Here is a 21,437-nt window from a genome sequence, read left to right as displayed (position 1 = left end):
AGCACTTTCCCAAGCACTGGGGTAGATACAATGTAATGAGGTTGTCCCACATGGGGCTCACAGTCTCAATCTGCATTTTACAGATGAGGTAACTGAGGCACAGAGATGTTAAGTGGCCTGTCCAAGGTCCCACAGCAAACAAGTGGAAGAGCCAGGATTAGAATTTACATCCTCCGACTCCCAAGCCCATGCTCTTTCCACTAGGCCATGATGCTTCTCCGGCACCCAGAGTTCTCTCCCAGCCCCTCACTGCAGACAGACAACAAGATCTGGGATCTTTACACTATTAAATATATGCATATATTTACACAGTATATATATATATATGTACATACACACATATGTAGTGTGTTATCTTACTTAGTACATATAATGCTTATTTACAATATGCAATTGGGGAAGCAGCATGGCTCAGTGGAAAGAGCCTGGGCTTCGGGGTCAGAGGTCATGGGTTCGACTCCCAGCTCTGCCTCTGGTCAGCTGTGTGACTGTGGGGGAGTCACTTAACTTCTCTGTGCCTCAGTTACCTCATCTGTAAAATGGGGATTAATTGTTGTAAGCCTCATGTGGGACAACCTGATTACCCTGTATCTCCCCCAGCGCTTAGAACAGTGCTCTGCACATAGTAAGCGCTTAATAAACATTAATATGCATATAGATACATACACACACATATGTAGTGTATATAAATATATCCCGACAAGACTGTAAGCCCATCAATGGGCAGGGATTGTCTCTATCTGTTGCCGAATTGTACATTCCAAGTGCTTAGTACAGTTCTCCTCACATAGTAAGCGCTCAATAAATACTATTGAATGAATGAATGAATACATATGTATATAGTATATATATGAATGCATATATACATATATATATATATACACATATGAATGAATACATATGTATATAGTATATATATATAAACTAAGTAAGGTAACACCCAAATCAAATTCAGGTTAAACTACCTTTCCCTGGATCTAATATAGTTCCCACCAGGACCCTCTGTATTTCCCTACAGGCTTCCTGGGGCTCACATTCTTTCCCTATCAGGGGCAGGAGCTCACTCCTCTGGAGTCCTGACAGATGGACTCAATCTTCAGCAATCCTCTCCTAGCCCTCCTGTGCCGCGTATCCACCCAAGGTACACAGAATGAGCTCTCTCCCTGGCCTACTTTCCTAGGCCTGCCCACTCTTCTAGCAGTGCCAAAACCAAGATGGCCAAGGTTCCCCTTCTTTCCTTCTTCTTCCTCCCTTCCACAACCTCTCCCTCTTCTTCCTCCCTAATCCTTCCCAACTGTTTGACTTCCACTCAGGGAGGGCCACCAAGGAGTGACCCTCCTGGCATTTTCTGCCCTAAGTGTCGGAGCCAGTGAAACTCGTCGTCACATGGGAGAAGGCTGGAGGCAGGGAAATCAGCGAGGAGGCCGATGCAATAGTGGAGATGGGATATGCCAAGGACTTGATTTAGCATGGTGGAAGTTTGGATGGAAAGGAAGGAGCCAATCCCAGAAATATTCCCAGAGAAGATAGAATTGACCAACAGCCTTCATGCTCACTGCATCAGTGCCCTTCCCACTGTTCTATTCAGGCACTGGAGACTCGGCTGCTATTACTCAAGGAGCCACACATCAGGACCACTGCTGATGAGAGGCCTTCTCTATTAAAGCCTCCTATTGTTCACCCATGCCAAGGTGCTCTACCTTGGCATAAGCCAGTAGGTGAACCAAGGGGCAGCAGGAGCTTGTGCCTTTGATATCCTAAATACTCCTTAGCTAAGAAAGCCCCATAAACCCCCCTTACAAGTTTCATAAACTTAAGTCTTGTTTCTTCAACCACCCCCTCCCTTTGGAATGCATCAACTCCTTTAAGATCAACCAGTGTCCTGTTAAAGTCCTCTCTCCCCAACTATGGGCCTTTCCAGCATTAAAGAATCCTCAAATCAATAGGTGGATTATCTTGCTGCTGTTCAATCTCCAAGAGCCCATTTCCTTGCTTATCTGCAACTGGTGAACTAAGTGCTTCGTTTATCTTGCTGCTGCTCAATCTTCAAAGAAACGCTTCTTTAGTTATTCTGCAGCTAGAAACACTTGGGTCCTGCATGCAAGGGTAACAGGTTCTCTTGGCCAGAGCTGTCTCTGGAGGATTTTCAGGGAATCGGGCAGCTGTGAATGAATCTTCTTTAGAGGGTCCTGGATGTGTGTTAAGTAGAGAAGCAGCAGGCTCAGTGGAACGAGCACTTGCTTGAGAGTCTGAGGTCACAGGTTCGAATCTCGGCTCTGCCACTTAACAGCTGTGTGACTGTGGGCAAGTCACTTAACTTCTCTATGCCTCAGTTCCCTCATCTGCAAAATGGGGATTAAGACTGTGAGCCTCACGTGGGACAACCTGATTACCCTGTATCCACCCCAGCGCTTAGAACAGTGCTCTGCACATAATAAGTACTTAACAAAAACCAACATTATTATTATTATTATACTCCATAAAACAACTCTAATAATAGGAACGCTGGCTGATCCACTTCCACTGGGTCCCTACTGAGAGCTCACCTCCTCCAGGAGGCCTTCCCAGACTGAGCCCCCCTTTCCCTCTGCTCCCCATCCCCTCGCCTCCCCTGCACCCTCTGCTCTTAGCCCTCCCCTCAGCACTGTGCTCATTTGTATATATTATTTATTACCCTATTTATTTTCTTAATGAGGTGTACATCCCCTTGATTCCTTTTATCTTGATGATCTTGTCTTGTTTTTGTCTTGTCCATGTTTTGCTTTGATGTCTGATTCCCCCATTTAGACTGTGAGCCCATCATTGGGCAGGGATGGTCTCTATCTGTTGCCGAATTGTATATTCCAAGCGCTTAGTACAGTGCTCTGCACATAGTAAGCGCTCAATAAATACTATTGAATGAATGAATGAATCCACTTGTGTGATAGAACAAAGGGTTTAGAGGAATCAGGTTTGCTCCCCTAGTTTTTAGTTGTAAATCCATTAAAAGTGGGTTACACATTTGACTCTGCCTTCTCTAAGTAATCCTCATTCACAAGTCATCACTCACACCTCCTTTCCCCACAAGAATTCTTTCTCCCAACCTCATTCCTTCCCTCTTTCAAAACCTTCCTCAAATCACTCCTCTTAGATGAAGCATTGTACTAAGCACTGAGACAGATACGAGATAATCAGGTTGGACATTGTCCCCACCCCATTTAGGGCTCACAGTCTAAGTAGGAGGGAGAACAGGCATTTCATCATTATTTCACAGTGGAGGAAACAGGTATAGAAGTTAAGTGACTTGCCCAAGGTCACGCAGCAGGGAACTGACAGGACAGGATTAGAATCCACTCCCACTCATTCTCACTCTCAGACTTTGCACTAGGCCACCCGGCTTCCCAAGCAGCCTCAGCGTGAGCCCTTTTCTGCCCCACCTCAACCCGAACCCCAGCTTCCATGGCATGGAAGAGAAGCCGCCCCACTCAGGCCACTCCCATCAGCCTCCACTTTTTCCTGAGGAGGACTTGAACAGTTGCAGAAGGATGCTGTCCATCTTTAAGGACTCGGGCAAGGCACTACTTTGACCACGGCTGTGATTTCTGCGCCTGTTGGTCTGAGGCAGAAGGATCCTGAAATTCTGCTGCAACTTTCATGAGGATCATCATTGTGGTTTTCTACTTTTTTTTGTTTTCTATTTCCTTACTTCTGTGTCCATTCTCTTTCCCTCGTAATCTTAGCCGGTGAGCCCCAGGCAGGCAGTTCTCACACCTCTGCTCCAGACCTCCATGAGGTGGATGGCCCCTCCCTCACAGGGCCTGGGGTAGGGAGAACTGTCCATCCCCAGGCCTGGAGAGAGGCAGAGAGCCCCCTGTGACTGTCACCACCACTCTCCATCCAGTCTCGTTGGCCCACACCACACCGTGACACCATCCACCCATATCAGAAGTTCTTCAGCCCAGGCCTCCCTCTCTTGGCCAATGTGGGGGACACAGATTTGGGGGGGAACCCCTAAGAGCAGGCAAAGGGGGGAATCTCAACTGGGTCGTGCCTGACTAATCTCATCTCTTTAGAAGCAGCATGGCATAGTGGATAGAGCACGGGCCTGGGAGTCAGAAGGTCATGGGCTCGAATCCCGGCTTTGCCACTTGTCTGCTGCATCACCTTGGGCAGGTCACTTTACTTCTCTGTACCTCCGTTACCTTATATGTAAAATGGGGATTGAGACTTTGAGCCCCACATGGGACAGAGACTGTTTCCAACCCGATTTGCTTGCCTGGCACATAGTAAGCACTTAGCAAACACCATGATCATTATTATTATTTCATTCAACCCACATATTCGGTCTGTGGCCAAATCCTGTCAGTTCTACCTTCAAAACACTGCTAAAATCTGTCCTTTCCTCTCCATCCACAGGAAGCAGCCTGTCTAATGTAAAGATCAGAGGGCTGGGATTCAGATCTGGTTACCAATCTCAAACCCACCACTTGTCCTCTGCAACTAATTTAACTTTTCTATGCCTCAGTTCCCTCATCTGCAAAATGGGGATTCAATATCTGTTCTCCCTCCTACTTGGACTGTGGGCCCTTTGTGGGACTTGTTATCTTGTACCTCCCCCAGTGTTTCTCTCCTATGAATCGCCACCTTTACTATGGCAGGAGAGTTTGCACATGATGTTGAAGCTTAGAATATGCCATGAAGGGTTACCCAGAATGGAAAGACCCAAGTCAAAGCATCGGACAAAGTCAATATACCTGTGCTGGGCAGCAGTGACAAAGGAAAGACTCAAAGGTGGATGATCAAGCAATCAAAACGTTGATCAAAGACTCAAAGACTGTGCCCAAGAAGGCAACGTTAAACCATTTCCACATCTTTTCCAAGAAAACTATATGGATATACATACCAGAATGACTTGATAAGAAAAGATGGGATGTTCTGCAGAGGGTGTGTCCATGGAGTCGCTATGGATCAGGCAGTTGCAGGAGCCCAGTACGATAATGATAATAATAATGATGATAGTAATAATAATGATTGTGATACATCTTAGGTGCTTACTATAGGCCAAATGCTATATGAGGTACTGAGGTCAATACAGTGTAATCATGTCAGACATAGTCCCTGACCCACAGTGAGGTCACAGGCTAAGGAGGAAGGAGAAATGAATCCCCATTTAACAGATGAGGAGACTGAGGCTCAGAAATGTTTAGTGACCTGACCCAGCTCACAGAGCAGGCAAATGGCAAAGTTGGGATCGGAAGCCAAGCTTGCTGACTCCCGGGCCCATGCTCTTTCCACCAACCTGTGTTTACTAGTAGTAATGTAGTAGTCACTTGTCTGCTTTGTGACCTTGGGCAAGTCACATAACTTCTCTGTACCCCAGTTCCCTCATCTGTAAAAGGGGGATTTAGCCTGGGAGCCCTATGTGTGGGACAGCGACTCTGTCCAATCTTGTATCTACCCCAGAGCTTAGAACAGTGCCTAGCACATAGTAAGTGCTTAGCAAATACCATAATTATCATTATTATGATAATTATTACTTATTAAGTGCTTACTGTGGGCAGAGGACTGAACAAAGTGCTGGGGAAGAATACACAGGTGAGATGTCACACCCCCTCAGAGAGAGACAACCCTCATCACTATTCCAGGAACCAGCTCCCCCATCACCCCAGGAGTCTCCATCTTCAGAGCCTTACTAAGGTCACAATTCCTCCAGGAGGCCTTCCCTGATTAAACCCTCTTTCCCTGACTCCCTCTCCCTTCTGTGTCATCTATGCACTGAGATCTGTACTCTTTGGGCACTTGGTATTCGCCCCACCCTCAACCCTACAGCACTTATATACAAATCTGTCATTTATTGTTTCAATGTAGATTCTGTGGGCAGGGAACATTTCTACCAATTCTGTTGCAATCTATGCCCCCAAGTACTTAAGATAGTGTTCTGCCCAGAGTAATTGTTCAGTAAATACCAGTGAGTGAAATACTGGAAGCCCTTCTGTTCTCACTTATCGTCTTCCTAAGGACCCAACAATGGTCTCTGATGAAGGCTCTGCGCTTGTCTTCCTTGTGCTGCTATTCCGGCAGAGATAGAGGGTCCACACTGAATTACAGTAAAATCATGACAAAATTCACAACCCGATAGGAACTCCAACATGACCAATTCCTCTGGGTCTGGAGGGCATTAGAGAATTGTAAGCTCCATCTGCCTGTTTTCTTCCAATCCCCTTCTCTCCCTATCACCTTCCTGATCTTCAGTCTACCATGCAGCAGGTGTCCAGAGCTCCAGGTGAGGATCACTGCCCTGTCTGCTGCAGCGAACCCTGCTCAGAGCCTCTGCAAAAAAATGGGAGGCAAAGGGGAAGAAGGGAGTCTTCGGTTAGGCCGAAATCTTTTGGATCCTGGGACCTGGGGATTTGCCTATGCTGAACTCAGGCTCTCTGGGCACATGAGTGCCAGGCTGTTCCTCCTTCTGTCCAGGTCTGTTTCCACTCTCATTCTGTCCACTGGCCCACTCCAAATGTCTTGGAACAGAGCCAGGGGACAAGATCCCTTTTAATCAATAGAAGATCTCCTTCTAGGAGACAGATGTTACAAGCAGTGTCAACCAGAGTTGGGTTGGGGGAGAAGGGAAAGAGAGAATAAAGTTTTGGGGGAGTTTTTTTCCTTGTGACCTGAGAGAGAAAAAGCAGAGCCCAGCCCAACCCCCTGCTAACCAAAATGCCCCCTTCCTGTCTCAGCATCTTCCAAAGTACCAGCTAAAGGACACATCGGATAAAAGTACTGTCCTCCTCTTCACTCTTGTAGGATAGGCCCCCAAAGCCCCTCAACCCTCAGGGGCCCTGGAATGCCAGGGTTTCCTCCCCCTGCAATCAGTGGGCAAAGAAACGGGGTCTGGGAGTTTCAGTCAAGACTAAAGGCCCCACCCTCTTTCTTTTCTCGGTTTCTAGAACCAAGCCTAACTGAAGGCAAGCTGGGCTGGGGAGGGACTCGAATGATCTTAGGAAGAGCCTGGAGAGGAGAGATAGGTGGCAACTGTTGTCAGAAATTTTCCCATTCTTGCTCAGAATTGTTCCGGCAAGGCTTGTAGGGTGGAGCACAGCCCGGCTCCAAATAACAGTCACCCCAAGTCACCCATTCTTTTGATTTCTAGTTTGGAGGCTGTGCCAAAAAAAGCCTCTAGAGGAGATTCTGTATTTCCCAGAAAAGTGATCTATTGATCATCCTTTTTCACCCCATCTGGGGACCACAACTGGATTCTGAGACTTGCCAGAATTGCAAGAGACCCAGGAAAGAGGAGGAGGAGTCCATTGTGTGGGTTGTGGGCTTGGTGAGTGGTGATATGGGGTAGTAGGGGGATGATCAAATATGGTGGGGTGGGGAGGTGGGGGGAAAGGTCGTAGACACTGTGAGTAGCTGCTATGTTGTGGCATGTGCTGGGGCAGCTGGGCACAGCTGGTGAGCAAACAGGAGGCCGAGGCTCAGGAATCCCTTGGAGGTGGGAGCTTCTCCCCTGATCCAAGCTGTGCAGGGGACAGAACCAGGCTCCCTTGCCAATACAGTTCTCTGACCCCAAAATAAGTGTCATCAACTACCACTATGTGATCAATGCCGCTTCCAGCCCACTTTGCATGCTGGACCAGAGGCTACCACAGGCCAGCCGAGCTGTGTACAATAGTAGAAACCGTCAGTTTGTTGCTGGATTTTTCCTCTTCTACTTTGAGTGGCCAAGCAAAGCTTCCTGGTCCTCCTCCATCTTCTCTAAGCACTCCTTCTCAGCTTCATTCACTGGCTCTTCCTCTAACTCTCTCATCCTCAGTCCATCAGCATCCTCTGAGGCTCCTTTTTAGATCTTCTGCTCTTCCTGTTTTACACCCACTCTCTCCTGATGCTCCTTCATTCAAATGGCTTCCGCTTCTATCGATGTGCAGATGACTCCCAGGTCTATCTCTCTGATCCCTCTGACCTGCAACACCACCAACATCTCCTCTGACCTCCGGTAGAGCAGGGGGAGGGAGTAGGGGGAATGAGGAGGGGAGGAGGAGCAAAGGGAAAGGGAGGGCTCAGTCTGGGAAGGCCTCCTGGAGGAGGTGAGCTCTCAGTGGGGCTTTGAAGAGGGGAAGAGAGTTAGTTTGGCGGATGTGAGGAGGGAGGGCATTCCAGGCCAGAGGTAGGACATGGGCCAGGGGTCGACGGTGCGACAGGCGAGAACAAGGCCCAGTGAGGAGGTTAACGGCAGAGGAGCAGAGTGTGCGGACGGGGCTATAGAAGGAGAGAAGGGAGGTGAGGGGGTGCATATATATATATATATATATGAAGCCGCATATATATATATAGGTAGATAAGTTTAATTAGATACAGATAAGTATACGTGTTTGAATGTACATATATATGTGTGAGACAAGCACTATTTGACACATATCCATACACATCTATATGTGTACATATACACACACCCATATTTTAGTTGTATAATTCAGTCATTTACCTTAAACTACTCTATTTTTAATCCTTTTATGTCTGTCTCATCCATTAGAATATTAGCTTCTTGTGCATAAGGAATGTGTTACTTCTTTTTGTACTTTTGGGAAGCAGCGTAGCTTAGTGGAAAGAGCACGGGCTTGGGAGTCAGAAGACACGGGTTCTAATCCCGGCTCTGCCACTTGTCTGCTGTGTGTCCTTGAGCAAGCCACTTAACTTCTCTGGTGCCTCAGTCACCTCATCTGTAAAAGGGGGGTTAAAACTGTGAGCCCTACGTGGGACAACCTGATTACCTTGTATCCACCCCAGTGCTTGGAACAGTGCTTGGAACAGTGCTTGGCACATAGTAAGCGCTTAACACATACCATTATGATTATTATTATTATTACTTCCAAGGTGCTTAGTATAACCAGTGGGTGCTCAATAAATACTAATATACTATTACCAATGAATATCCCTTGCCATCACTGGAATAATTTGAAATCTGTCTAGCAATCTTATTTACCATACTTTGTCAAAACAACAAATACAACTGCTTTTGAAAAAATTCACAATACATTTGTTCTAGAGGCTAATTTAACCTTAATACATTACCACACTAGTAAACTAAATTTTTTTACCAGGACAATAGAACTTCATTCTGATAGGTGTCTGGGCCATTCTATTTGACAAGGGCACTTTAAAATAAAGGCGATATATCATTTCCCCCTCGAAAGACAACTGGGTTATAAAGCATTTAATATTCTTTATTTGTAGCATGGATCACAAACGATTCGAAAAAATAGTACATGTAATTAGCTGATACAAAATGGATTTGTAATGGTTAAAATACAGACATCTTACAAATCACTATTCTGCTACTCATTCAAAGTTAACTTCTGTTTAACGGAAAGCCTTTCATTACGAAAGACATCTCTGTAGCTCGAGGGCTCATAGGATTCAATTTGTGCCACTTTGATAGAAGATTATTCTGCAGCCTGCCCTTCCCCGGAGGTTTGGTGGTCCTCTTCAAGCAACGATGGGAGGTTGAAGCTAAATTGACCACTAGATTTAGGTCCCTTGGAAGCGTGGAACCCGAACTTAGGTCGTCTCTCCTTCTTTCATTGCCAACAGTCTTCTTCAGCATACCAGAGTTTCTAGGACCAGCTTTAGTTCCCTTCTGATTTGGGTCCGCGTAGCCTCCATTAATAGATGGACGTTTCTTGCCAGTAAGAAGCATATTTCGGTAAGCAAGAGAAGGAAGAAACCTTTCAGATGATCTGTTTCCAAAGATGCCGAATGATACATCTCGAAGGTAACTGGAGAAATGTTGACTTACGGTATCATTATGGGCTTCAGAGTTACAGTCACCTGATTTCAAACAGCATTTGCTATCTAATATCAAACTGTGATTGGGATTTGTTGTTTCTGCCTGCAATCTGTTTAAATTACTGTGCAGGTATTTTTGTGCATTTTCACATCCAGGTTGCTTGAAGAATAATCGAATTCCAGGTACAAAAAGCTCTGGTTCGGTGTGCTTTTCTAAGTGGAAGATACCTGCCTGAGACACAGCATTTTTTATCTTCCCTCTAAGTGCTGTATCTTTCCAGGTTAAAGGATTGTATATAACCTGTCCCTCAATGGGGCACGAATTGCATTTGTGTAGTAGCCAGCTATCAATACATTCCCTGTGAAACTTGGAAAAGAAAGAACATGAGTTAGAAGCAGGAATTGTTTTTGTATAATTTCAGCCCCATAAAAATAGAATCATGTCAATAACAGGGGCTAAGGACCATCTTGGGAATCCTTTAATCATTCATCTGAACCAAATGACTCCAATATCATCTCTGAGTTCTGATTGTCTTTGCCTTGGTACTCTGGACTCCCACAGAATTGCAGGACCTCAGTGTTCTTGTTATGTTAGCCATCTGCCTCAGGCAGGACAGATGTAATCAGTTGGATAAGCCACTGATAGGTGTCCATGTTTCTGAGCCACATAGTAATGAAGGAGCCAAGAAAACATCAACTTTTGTTTTAGGGTGATTCGTCCTTTCTTTCAGATTGTGCATTTTAGATTTCCAAACGTCACAGTGGTCACTCTAATGTTTGTTTTGTTTTAGATTTGATTTTGCTTTTTTTGCTATCTGTTAAACACTTACTATGTTTGGGGGGGTGGGTCATCATTTATAATGGACTCTGCGATAGCATGCTGCTCAAGTGGCAGAATTGGTCACACAGCAGACAAGTGATGGAGATGGGATGAGAACCCAACTTCTTTTGATTCCCAAAACCAGGCTCTATCCACAAGGCAATAAGGGTGAGAATCCTAGCCACCTTTGTCTTCACAAGAAACCACTGAAGATCTAAAAGTATACCATCTATCCAGTACTGCATGTTGGCCACTACCTTCCATGCGTCTGAACGTATCTGCCAGCATGGCCATACGTGTGACATGGGATATCATTTGTGACAGTAAAACATATCCCGAGGTAGCCGGGCACAAGAACTCTTTCACTGTAATGGTGGAGCGAGCTGGTGAGATTGGTAAACTTTTCCAGACAGCCAAACTTGCAAAAAATATCACCCAGGAAATCTCAATTTACAGTGGAAAGATTTTCTGAGGTTGGTGAAAACCCAATACTGATTGTGCTTTCTTTATTCCTCGTGTAGCTGATGGGGCGGTACAATTCAGTTTAGTAGTATTCCATTTAGATTTAAAGTTACGTTGTCTCTGGAAGTCGTTTTTCTGCCACCTGGTCATTTATTTGGTTCCACATTACTCTGGCTATGCTCTCCACAGCTGTGGTCTCCAGTGGTGACCAGCGGAGCCATCCCACTGTGATTACTGCTTGAGGCACAATTGTCTTTCCTCCATAACCAGGTGGGCAACATGCCCCCTTTGAACTCCGGTGCCACTTCTTCCCGTTTCCAGTTTACACACTGAATTCAGTCAGCTTTCTGGTGAGCTGGTGTCTGCCCTACTTGAAGATCTCTGCAGGAATGCCATCTGGCCCTTTCCCTCGGATGCCCGATTTATAGCCTTCGGAACTTCTGCAACGACTGGCAAAAGGGCCAAGTGGTTAATCGCAGAAGCTGTGCTCCATCATTTACGGTGGAATCCAGAACCGATGATTGGCCATAAACTCTATCTGAGTGTTCAGTCCACCTGTTCAGGGTACAGCGGGATCAATCAGCAGCTGTGACTTGTCTGCCTTAAGACAGACTAGTACGTTTGCAGTTCAGCTCCCACACTACGCGAAAGCTCTTCAAGAAATGTCCTCTCCCCTGCTGCCTGCAGCTTCTCAGCTTTCACCATCCACCGCTTCTTCTTCATCTGATTCAGTCTGATTTAGATCACTTGCTTAGCGTGCTGGTAGTCTCCTATTTATTTGCTGCAGAGTTCCTGTTGTTGAACTATGTTTGATACTGGTCAGGATGGTTTTGAGACGTTTCCTGATATCACTACTGTTTCCATCACACCAATCTCGATGTTCTTTCTCAGCAAAGCCAAAGAGCACCTCCAAACATGTTGATTATGGCATCTCTGAATATTAACAGAGCAGTCTCCCAAGATCTGTACTGTTAGAGTATGAGAATGAGTCAAGGGTCTGATCCATTCTGTTGGCTATCTCAAAGTACACGGTAGCCAGAGCCAAAACTCACATGTTGAGCACTTTTGTTGCTGGTTTGTAAGAGCAGAGACACGAAGGCACCAGCTAAATTCTGCCTGCTAGCCACAGAACGGAGGATGTTTCTCTAGCAATGGCTATAGTATTTTTTAAGTATTTGAGTGCAATACTAAGTTCTGGGAAAGAATACACATCGACAGAGTCCCTGGCCCTCAAGGGGCTCACAATTTAAGAATAGTAGAAGGGAGTTGGGACTGGGGACAGACACGTAAGCGGAGAGATGAAACAAGAAAAACATTAAAACAACATTCAGGGCAAATACATACAAAATAAAACAAATGAAACCAAATGAAAGTAATGTGGGATTGTGGCTACAGGAGCAGAGATTCTATCTGGGATCAGAGGACAAGAATGGCTTGAAGGATCCCTGTGGTGAGGCTGCCAGCTTGTCCAGTGTGGGAGGAGACTGGAGGTCTGCCGATGTGTCTGTTTCTCCTGCTGCAGAGATGCAAGGAAGGATGGGACCAGGGAGGAATATGTGAACAGGACCGTCTGTTCATTGTGCTGGTGTACACTAACACTTAATCAGTCAGTGGTATTCATTAAGTGCTTACTCCGTGCAGAGCACTGTACTAAGCACTTAAGCTATTAAATGCAAACGATGGGACCTTAAAAGCATCCATGTGCTTTTTTGTTTTGCTGTTTTGATTGTGGGATAATCAACTGATTACTTGTACACCTATTAAGGAGATGAGTGCTCTTGGTGTTAGCTTTATTATGCCTTCCTCAGATATGGAACTGGCCTGGAAACTCCACCAACCCGGGCTTTAAAGTCACCTAGACTGAGAAGCTTGTCATCAGCCTTCACAGAAGTGCTCCTTGCCATCATCAGAGAAGGTCACACTTGGGGAGATAAGCACTGGTGATGCTAGTGGGGGCGACTTCGATCTAGGGGGAGCATTGTCAAGTGGTTGTTCATTTCTCTCCAAACCAAACTCAGTGTTTTTACAAGCCACTCCGATGCAAAACCAATACTGGCCTGCCATCACTCTTGAAGCAGTGTGAGAGACAAGAGAGATTAAGCAGGGAAGGCCTCCTGGAGGCAAGAATTGGAGGAAAAGTTCTGCCAGCTAAGACTTTCTCCTCAGGCCACAGGGTCGGTTTTATAGTCACACGAAAAGCAGTGCAGCCTAGCGATAGAGCACAGGCCTGGGACTCAAAAGGATCTGGACTCTAATATTGGCCCTGCCACTTGTCTGCTGTGTAATCTTGGGCTAGTCACTTGGTATCTCTGGGCCTCAGTTACCACATCTATAAAATTTAGAGAAGCAGCGTGGCTCAGTGGACAGGGCACGGGCTTTGGAGTTAGAGGTCTTGGTTCAAATCCCAGCTCTGCCACTTGTCAGCTGTGTGACTGTGGGCAAGTCACTTAACTTCTCTGTGCCTCAGTTACCTCATCTGTAAAATGGGGATTAAGACTGTGAGCCCCACGTGGGACAACCTGATTCCTTTGTGTCTACCCCAGTGCTTAGAACAGTGCTCTGCACATAATAAGCGCTTAACAAATACCAACATTATTATTATTATTATTATTAAAATGGGATTAAGCCTGGAAGTGCCATGTGGGACATGGACTGCATCTGATCTGATGAGGGTGTACCTAATCTAGTGCTTAGCATAGTGCCTGGACATAGTAAGTGCTTAAAAGATATCATAAACAAAAACCAAACATGATATTTTCAACTGTCGTCTGTAGCGTGGGTTATGCGATATCGCCAACACTTCTGACCTCTGCAGCGAGTTTCATTACACAAATGAGCTTCTGGTGGTAAACCAACCATCACAGTCCTGTAATCATCGGCTAAATTCCAAGGAGGAACTAAGTTATTGCCCACGATTGTTTTCACCACTGTAGACTGGGCAGTAGGCAAATGTACACTGTCCTCCAACAGAGTGTGACAACTGAGATACTTTACAGCACCGAGTTGTCTTTACCTTGTGATTGCACGGCAAGAGTCTGACTTCTTGACCAAGACAAAAACTCTTCAAGCAAAGTCGACACTGGTGTCCTGGGGAGAGCAGCTTGCTGTTCTTGGTGATCGGAATGAGAGGCAATATCTTAATAATGTGCTTTGGGGTGCAACTAGTCCTAGATAATAAAGAAATGGGTATCGAGAAGTGAACTTGGATTTCAGATGCTATTTCAGAAAAATAGTCTGTGTTTAACACACACAAATTGCAAGGTAGAAAACCCTCCTGGTTCTGCAAGACTAATTATTATTCCTTCATTGTGCAGCTTTTGGTGCTGGGTTTAAAGCCAAAGAATGAGTGGTCATCATCATCATCGGTGGTATTTATTGAGCTCTTACTATGTGCAGAGCACTATTCTAAGTGCTTGAGAGAGTATGAGTTGGCAGACACATCCCCTGCCCACAATAAGCCTACTTATCCATTTCTGTGGATGATGAACATCTAATTACACTTTTTTTATATATAACATCAGTCAAGGACTCACACTTTGCTGAGCATTGTGATAAACCCTGGAGAGAGGGATCAGGACACTGATCCCGTGCACATTCTCTCTCCTCTGTAGACTCAGTGGAAAGAGCACGGGCTTGGGAGTCAGAGGTTCAAATTCTGGCTCTGCCACTTGTCAGCTGTGTGACTGTGGGCAAGTCACTTCACTTCTCTGTACCTGTTACCTCATCTGTAAAATGGGGATTAAGACTGTGAGCCTCACGTGGGAAAACCTGATTATCCTGTATCTACCCCAGTGCTTAGAACAGTGCTCTGCACATAGTAAGCGCTTAACAAATACCAACATTATTATCATTATTACTATGAGCTTGTTGGGGGCAGGGATTTTCTCTCTATATTGCTGTATTGTACTTTCCCAAGCACTGAGTACAGTGCTCTGCACACAGTGAGTGCTCAATAAATATGATTGAATGAATTGAATCAGAAATTTCCTGGGAATTGAATCAGAAATTTCCTGGCCAACAGAGGAGTCTGTTTAAAAGACAGGGGGAAGAGCAGACAAACCTGAAAAAAAAATAAAGGGGTAAATTTAGGCCAATTGTCTTCTCTATTTTGAAGATGCTTTGAAGGCAGGTAACTCTTTGAAAGAGCATGGCCCTTGAAGTCAGAGGACCTGGGTTCTAATCCCAGCTCCACCACGTGTCCACTGTGTGTGACCTTGGACAAGTCACTTAACTTATCTGGGCCTGAGTTACCTCATCTGTAAAATGGGGATTAAGACTTTGAGCCCCATGAGGGAGACAGACTGTGTCCAAACTGATTATCTCCTATCTGCCCCAGTGCTTAGAACAGTGCCTGGAATTTAGTAATGCTTGACTACCATCTCTACGCAGATGACACGCAGATCTACATCTTCATTCATTCATTCATTCAATAGTATTTATTGAGCGCTTACTATGTGCAGAGCACTGTACTAAGCGCTTGGGATGAACAAGTCGGCAACAGATAGAGACAGTCCCTGCCGTTTGACGGGCTTACAGTCTAATCGGGGGAGACGGACAGACAAGAACAATGGCACTAAACAGCGTCAAGGGGAAGAACATCTCGTAAAAACAATGGCAACTAAATAGAATCAAGGCGATGTACAATTCATTAACAAAATAAATAGGGTAACGAAAATATATACAGTTGAGCGGACGAGTACAGTGCTGTGGGGATGGGAAGGGAGAGGTGGAGGAGCAGAGGGAAAAGGGGAAAATGAGGCTTTAGCTGCGGAGAGGTAAAGGGGGAATGGCAGAGGGAGTAGAGGGGGAAGAGGAGCTCAGTCTGGGACGGCCTCTTGGAGGAGGTGATTTTTAAGTAAGGTTTTGAAGAGGGAAAGAGAATCAGTTTGGCGGAGGTGAGGAGGGAGGGCGTTCCAGGACCGCGGGAGGACGTGACCCAGGGGTCGACGGCGGGATAGGCGAGACCGAGGGACGGCGAGGAGGTGGGCGGCAGAGGAGCGGAGCGTGCGGGGTGGGCGGTAGAAAGAGAGAAGGGAGGAGAGGTAGGAAGGGGCAAGGTGATGGAGAGCCTTGAAGCCTAGAGTGAGGAGTTTTTGTTTGGAGCGGAGGTCGATAGGCAACCACTGGAGTTGTTTAAGAAGGGGAGTGACATGCCCAGATCGTTTCTGCAGGAAGATGAGCCGGGCAGCGGAGTGAAGAATAGACCGGAACGGGGCGAGAGAGGAGGAAGGGAGGTCAGAGAGAAGGCTGACACAGTAGTCTAGCCGGGATATAACGAGAGCCCGTAATAGTAAGGTAGCCGTTTGGGTGGAGAGGAAAGGGCGGATCTTGGCGATATTGTAGAGGTGAAACCGGCAGGTCTTGGTAACGGATAGGATGTGTGGGGTGAACGAGAGGGACGAGTCAAGGATGACACCGAGATTGCGGGCCTGAGAGACGGGAAGGATGGTCGTGCCATCCACGGTGATGGAGAAGTCTGGGAGAGGACCGGGCTTGGGAGGGAAGATGAGGAGCTCAGTCTTGCTCATGTTGAGTTTTAGGTGGCGGGCCGACATCCAGGTGGAGACGTCCCGGAGGCAGGAGGAGATGCGAGCCTGAAGGGAGGGGGAGAGGACAGGGGCGGAGATGTAGATCTGCGTGTCATCTGCGTAGAGATGGTAGTCAAAGCCGTGAGAGCGGATGAGTTCACCGAGGGAGTGAGTGTAAATGGAGAACAGAAGAGGGCCGAGAACTGACCCTTGAGGAACTCCAACAGTTAAAGGATGGGAGGGGGAGGAGGCTCCAGCGTAGGAGACCGAGAATGATCGGCCAGAGAGGTAAGAGGAGAACCAGGAGAGGACAGAGTCCGTGAAGCCAAGGTGAGATAAGGTATGGAGGAGGAGGGGATGGTCGACAGTGTCAAAGGCAGCAGAGAGGTCAAGGAGGATCAGAATGGAGTAGGAGCCATTGGATTTGGCAAGAAGGAGGTCATGGGTGACCTTAGAGAGAGCAGTCTCGGTAGAGTGGAGGGGACGGAAGCCAGATTGGAGGGGGTCTAGGAGAGAATGGGAGTTAAGGAATTCTAGGCATCGATTGTAGACGACTCGTTCTAAGATTTTGGAAAGGAAGGGTAGTAGGGAGATAGGACGATAACTGGAGGGGGAAGTGGGGTCAAGAGCGGGTTTTTTTAGGATGGGGGAGACGTGGGCATGTTTGAAGGCAGAGGGGAAGGAGCCCTTGGAGATTGAGTGGTTAAAAATAGAAGTTAAGGAAGGGAGGAGGGCAGGGGCGATGGTTTTAAGAAGGTGAGAGGGAATGGGGTCCGAGGCGCAGGTGGAGGGGGTGGCACTTGCGAGGAGGGAGGAGATCTCCTCTGAGGATACTGCAGGGAAGGATGGGAAAGTAGGGGAGGGGGTTGTTGGGGGAGAGGGGAGAGGCGGAGGGGTGACTTTGGGGAGCTCAGACCTGATCGTGTTGATTTTCGTGAGGAAATAGGTGGCCAGATCATTAGGGGTGAGAGATGGGGGAGGGGGAGGAACAGGGGGCCTAAGGAGAGAGTTAAAGGTCCGGAACAATCGGCGGGGGTGACGGGCATGGGTGTCGATGAGGGAGGAGAAGAAGCTTTGCCTGGCGGAGGAGAGGGCAGAGTTAAGGCAGGAAAGGATAAATTTAAAGTGTGTGAGGTCGGCTTGGTGCTTGGACTTTCGCCAGCAGCGCTCAGCAGCTCGAGCATAGGAGCGTAGGAGGCGGACGGAGGAGGTGATCCAGGGCTGTGGGTTAGTGGAGCGAGAGCGGCGGAGGGAAAGGGGGGCGAGAGAGTCGAGATGAGTAGAGAGGGTGGAGTTGAGAGCGGAGACCTGATCGTCGAGAGTGGGAAGAGAGGACAGGGCGGCAAGGTGAGGAGAGATGCTATTGGAAAGACGGATGGGATCGAGAGAGCGGAGGTCTCTGTGGGGCCGTAGCGAAGATTTGCAGGGGGAGGGAGTGTGAGAGATGAGGCAGGTGAGAAGGTTATGGTCAGAGAGAGGGATTTCAGAGTTGGTGAGTGAGGAGATAGTGCAGCGGTAGGAGATGACGAGATCGAGGGTGTGACCGAGTCGGTGAGTGGGCGCGGTATGGTGGAGGAGGAGGTCGGCAGAGTCGAGGAGGGATAGCAGGCGGGCGGCAGAGGAGTCGTTGGGTACATCCATATGGATGTTGAAGTCTCCAAGGATCCCCGCCCCTGTCCTCTCCCCCTCCCTTCAGGCTCGCATCTCCTCCTGCCTCCGGGACGTCTCCACCTGGATGTCGGCCCGCCACCTAAAACTCAACATGAGCAAGACTGAGCTCCTCATCTTCCCTCCCAAACCCGGTCCTCTCCCAGACTTCTCTATCACCGTGGATGGCACGACCATCCTTCCCATCTCTCAGGCCCACAATCTCGATGTCATCCTTGACTCGTCTCTCTCGTTCACCCCACACATCCTATCCGTTACCAAGACCTGCCGGTTTCACCTCTACAATATCGCCAAGATCTGCCCTTTCCTCTCCACCCAAATGACTACCCTACTGCTACAGGCTCTTGTTATATCCCGGCTAGACTACTGTGTCAGCCTTCTCTCTGACCTCCCTTCCTCCTCTCTCGCCCCGCTCCGGTCTATTCTTCACTCCGCTGCCCGGCTCATCTTCCTGCAGAAACGATCTGGTAATGTCACTCCCCTTCTTAAACAACTCCAGTGGTTGCCTATCGACCTCCGCTCCAAACAAAAACTCCTCACTCTAGGCTTCAGGGCTCTCCATCACCTTGCCCCTTCCTACCTCTCCTCCCTTCTCTCTTTCTACCGCCCACCCCGCACGCTCCGCTCCTCTGCCGCCCACCTCCTCACCATCCCTCGGTCTCGCCTATCCCGCCGTCGACCCCTGGGTCACGTCCTCCCGCGGTCCTGGAACGCCCTCCCTCCTCACCTCCGCCAAACTGATTCTCTTTCCCTCTTCAAAACCCTACTTAAAAATCACCTCCTCCAAGAGGCGTTCCCAGACTGAGCTCCTCTTCCCCCTCTACTCCCTCTGCCATCCCCCCTTTATCTCTCCGCAGCTATAGCCTCATTTTCCCCTTTTCCCTCTGCTCCTCCACCTCTCCCTTCCCATCCCCACAGCACTGTACTCATCCGCTCAACTGTATATATTTTCGTTACCCTATTTATTTTGTTAATGAATTGTACATCGCCTTGATTCTATTTAGTTGCCATTGTTTTTACGAGATGTTCTTCCCCTTGACGCTGTTTATTGCCATTGTTCTTGTCTGTCCGTCTCCCCCGATTAGACTGTAAGCCCGTCAAACGGCAGGGACTGTCTCTATCTGTTGCCGACTTGTTCATCCCAAGAGCTTAGTACAGTGCTCTGCACATAGTAAGCGCTCAATAAATACTATTGAATAATGCTTAACAAACACCATTAAAAAAAGATAGCACATTTTTGCCTCTTTTATATGTCCCCAGAGGCTTGATAGAGTGATCAGTATATAGAAGTTGCAATATGTAGATCCATAATCAGTGATTTTTTTCCCTGTATTTATTTGCGATATGGGGCATGTCTTGTGGAAATTCCAACACTAAATTAATTTCTGCCAGATTTCTCTGCCAACATCGGATCACCATCTTCCCAGTTATGTTGAAAATTAACAAAAGAAGCCAACCTTGGCCCAGGTTAGAGAAGTGCTGTGCTTTTCTGGTCTCTTGACCCGTCTCTTCTGCTTATTCTCAGTCTCGTTTGCGGGCTCCTTCTCTGACACCCACCCTTAACCGTGAGCCTCAAGGCTCACCTTCAACATCTCCATCTAAACATATTCCCTTGGACTAAACCAACTCACTTGGAGAACTCATTCTCTCCCATGACTTCAACTACCACCTCTATGAGGATGTTTCTCAAATCTGCATCTCCAGTGCTGACCTTTCTTCTCCTTTGTAGCCTCATACTTTTTCCCATCTTCAGGACATCCCTACTTGGATGTCCCCCTGACCTTTCAAATTTCACATATGCCAAACAGAACTCCTCATCTTTCCTCCCCTGTCATCTTTCCCATCACTGTAGACAATATCACTATCATCCCTACCTCACAAGCCCAGCACTGTCTTTGACTCATCTCTCTGATAAACCCATATATCCAATCTGTCACCGAGTCCTCTCAGTTCAACCTTCACAACATCACTAAAATCCATCCCTCCCTTTTCATCCAAACTCCTACCTTGTTAATCCAAACACCTAGCCTATCCCTCCTCCATGACTACATCAGCCTCTTTGATGTTCTCCCTGCCTTCTGTCTCTCTCCTCTACAGTCCATACTTCACTCTGCCCCTTTGATCATTTTTCTAAAAAAAATTCAGTCCGTGTTTTCCAGCTCAAGAATTTCCAGTGGTTGCTCATCCGCTCTGCATCACAAAGAAACTCCTTACCATTGACTTTAATGGTAAAAATCACCACAAAGAAATTATAAATCCATGAGGTGAGCTATCACAGTTAGAATGGCTCTGGTGTGACCAGTAGAGATGGGGGACTAATCAGGGAATATAAGATGGGGGAAAATGCAACAAGTACCATGAGTTTTGGGGACATTCTTACCTTTTTCACTGTAAAATCCCATTTTAATTTTAGGTATCACTGAAACAATTCTCAAGTATTTCATCACATCATTCCCCATTTCTTCCTCTACTCCATAGTCTTCTCTGTTTCCCATTTGCCTGTGAAATCTGGCCAATGGGTCTGGTCTCCTATCTTTCCTAGCTGATTTCTTACTCCAACTCAGTACACCCACTTTGCTCCTTTAATGCTAACTTACTCACTGTATCACGATATTCCCCATTATCTTTTACCCACTGACCCTTTTGCACACATCCTGCCTCTGACCTGGACCTCTCTCCCCAATCGTGTCCACCACTCTCCCCTCCTTCAAAGCCCTATTAAAATCTCATCTCCTCCAAGAGGACTTCCCCATCTAAGCCTCAGTTTCCTTACTCTTTCTCCTTTTGGCAAATCCCTGGTACTGAGATTTTCACCCTTTATTCACCCCATCCTCAGCCCCTCAGCACTTACATATGTATCTGTAATTTATGCCTGTAACCCTCTATGAACTGCAAGCTTCTTGCTGGCAGGGAAACGTCTCCTAGCTCTATTGCAATCTCCCAAGTGCTTACCACAGTGTTCTGCCCAAACAGCAAGCACTTAATAAATTATGGATTGATTCACTGATCTTGATGTTCCCTTTCTGTTTCTCTCTTCCTCAGGAAGTCTCCATCTCTCTCTCAGCCACTCTCCACTCCACCACCTATGTCCCTCAACTTTTTTTTAGTCTGTTTCTTACTCTTTCATTTTCCCTGTGTCTCTGTGGCTTAGTGGAAAGAGCCCTGGCTTGGGAGTTCGAGGTCATGGGTTGGAATCC

At 47.1% G+C, this 21,437-nt stretch overlaps 1 protein-coding gene across 8 annotated transcripts in view; it reads right to left on the bottom strand.

Annotated features, from left to right (window-relative positions):
* Positions 1-9,175: 9,175 nt before the first annotated feature.
* The window catches only part of ZSWIM2 (zinc finger SWIM-type containing 2), a 35,397-nt gene continuing 23,135 nt past the window's right edge, over positions 9,176-21,437 (bottom strand). For 4 of the 8 annotated variants that reach the window (XM_039913082.1, XM_039913083.1, XM_039913086.1 and 1 more), the window contains 2 exons: positions 14,058-14,211; positions 9,176-10,129 (listed from right to left, as the gene is read on the bottom strand). In XM_039913082.1, the coding sequence (XP_039769016.1) occupies positions 9,326-10,129; positions 14,058-14,211 (958 nt within the window). In that variant the 3' untranslated portion in view covers positions 9,176-9,325. The other 4 variants (XM_039913088.1, XM_029072300.2, XM_039913087.1 and 1 more) reach the window with 4 other exon arrangements.

This window comes from Ornithorhynchus anatinus, chromosome 9 (assembly GCF_004115215.2).
Source record: "Ornithorhynchus anatinus isolate Pmale09 chromosome 9, mOrnAna1.pri.v4, whole genome shotgun sequence".
Lineage (NCBI taxonomy): Eukaryota > Metazoa > Chordata > Mammalia > Monotremata > Ornithorhynchidae > Ornithorhynchus > Ornithorhynchus anatinus.
This window is presented reverse-complemented; position numbering and strand designations above follow the sequence as displayed.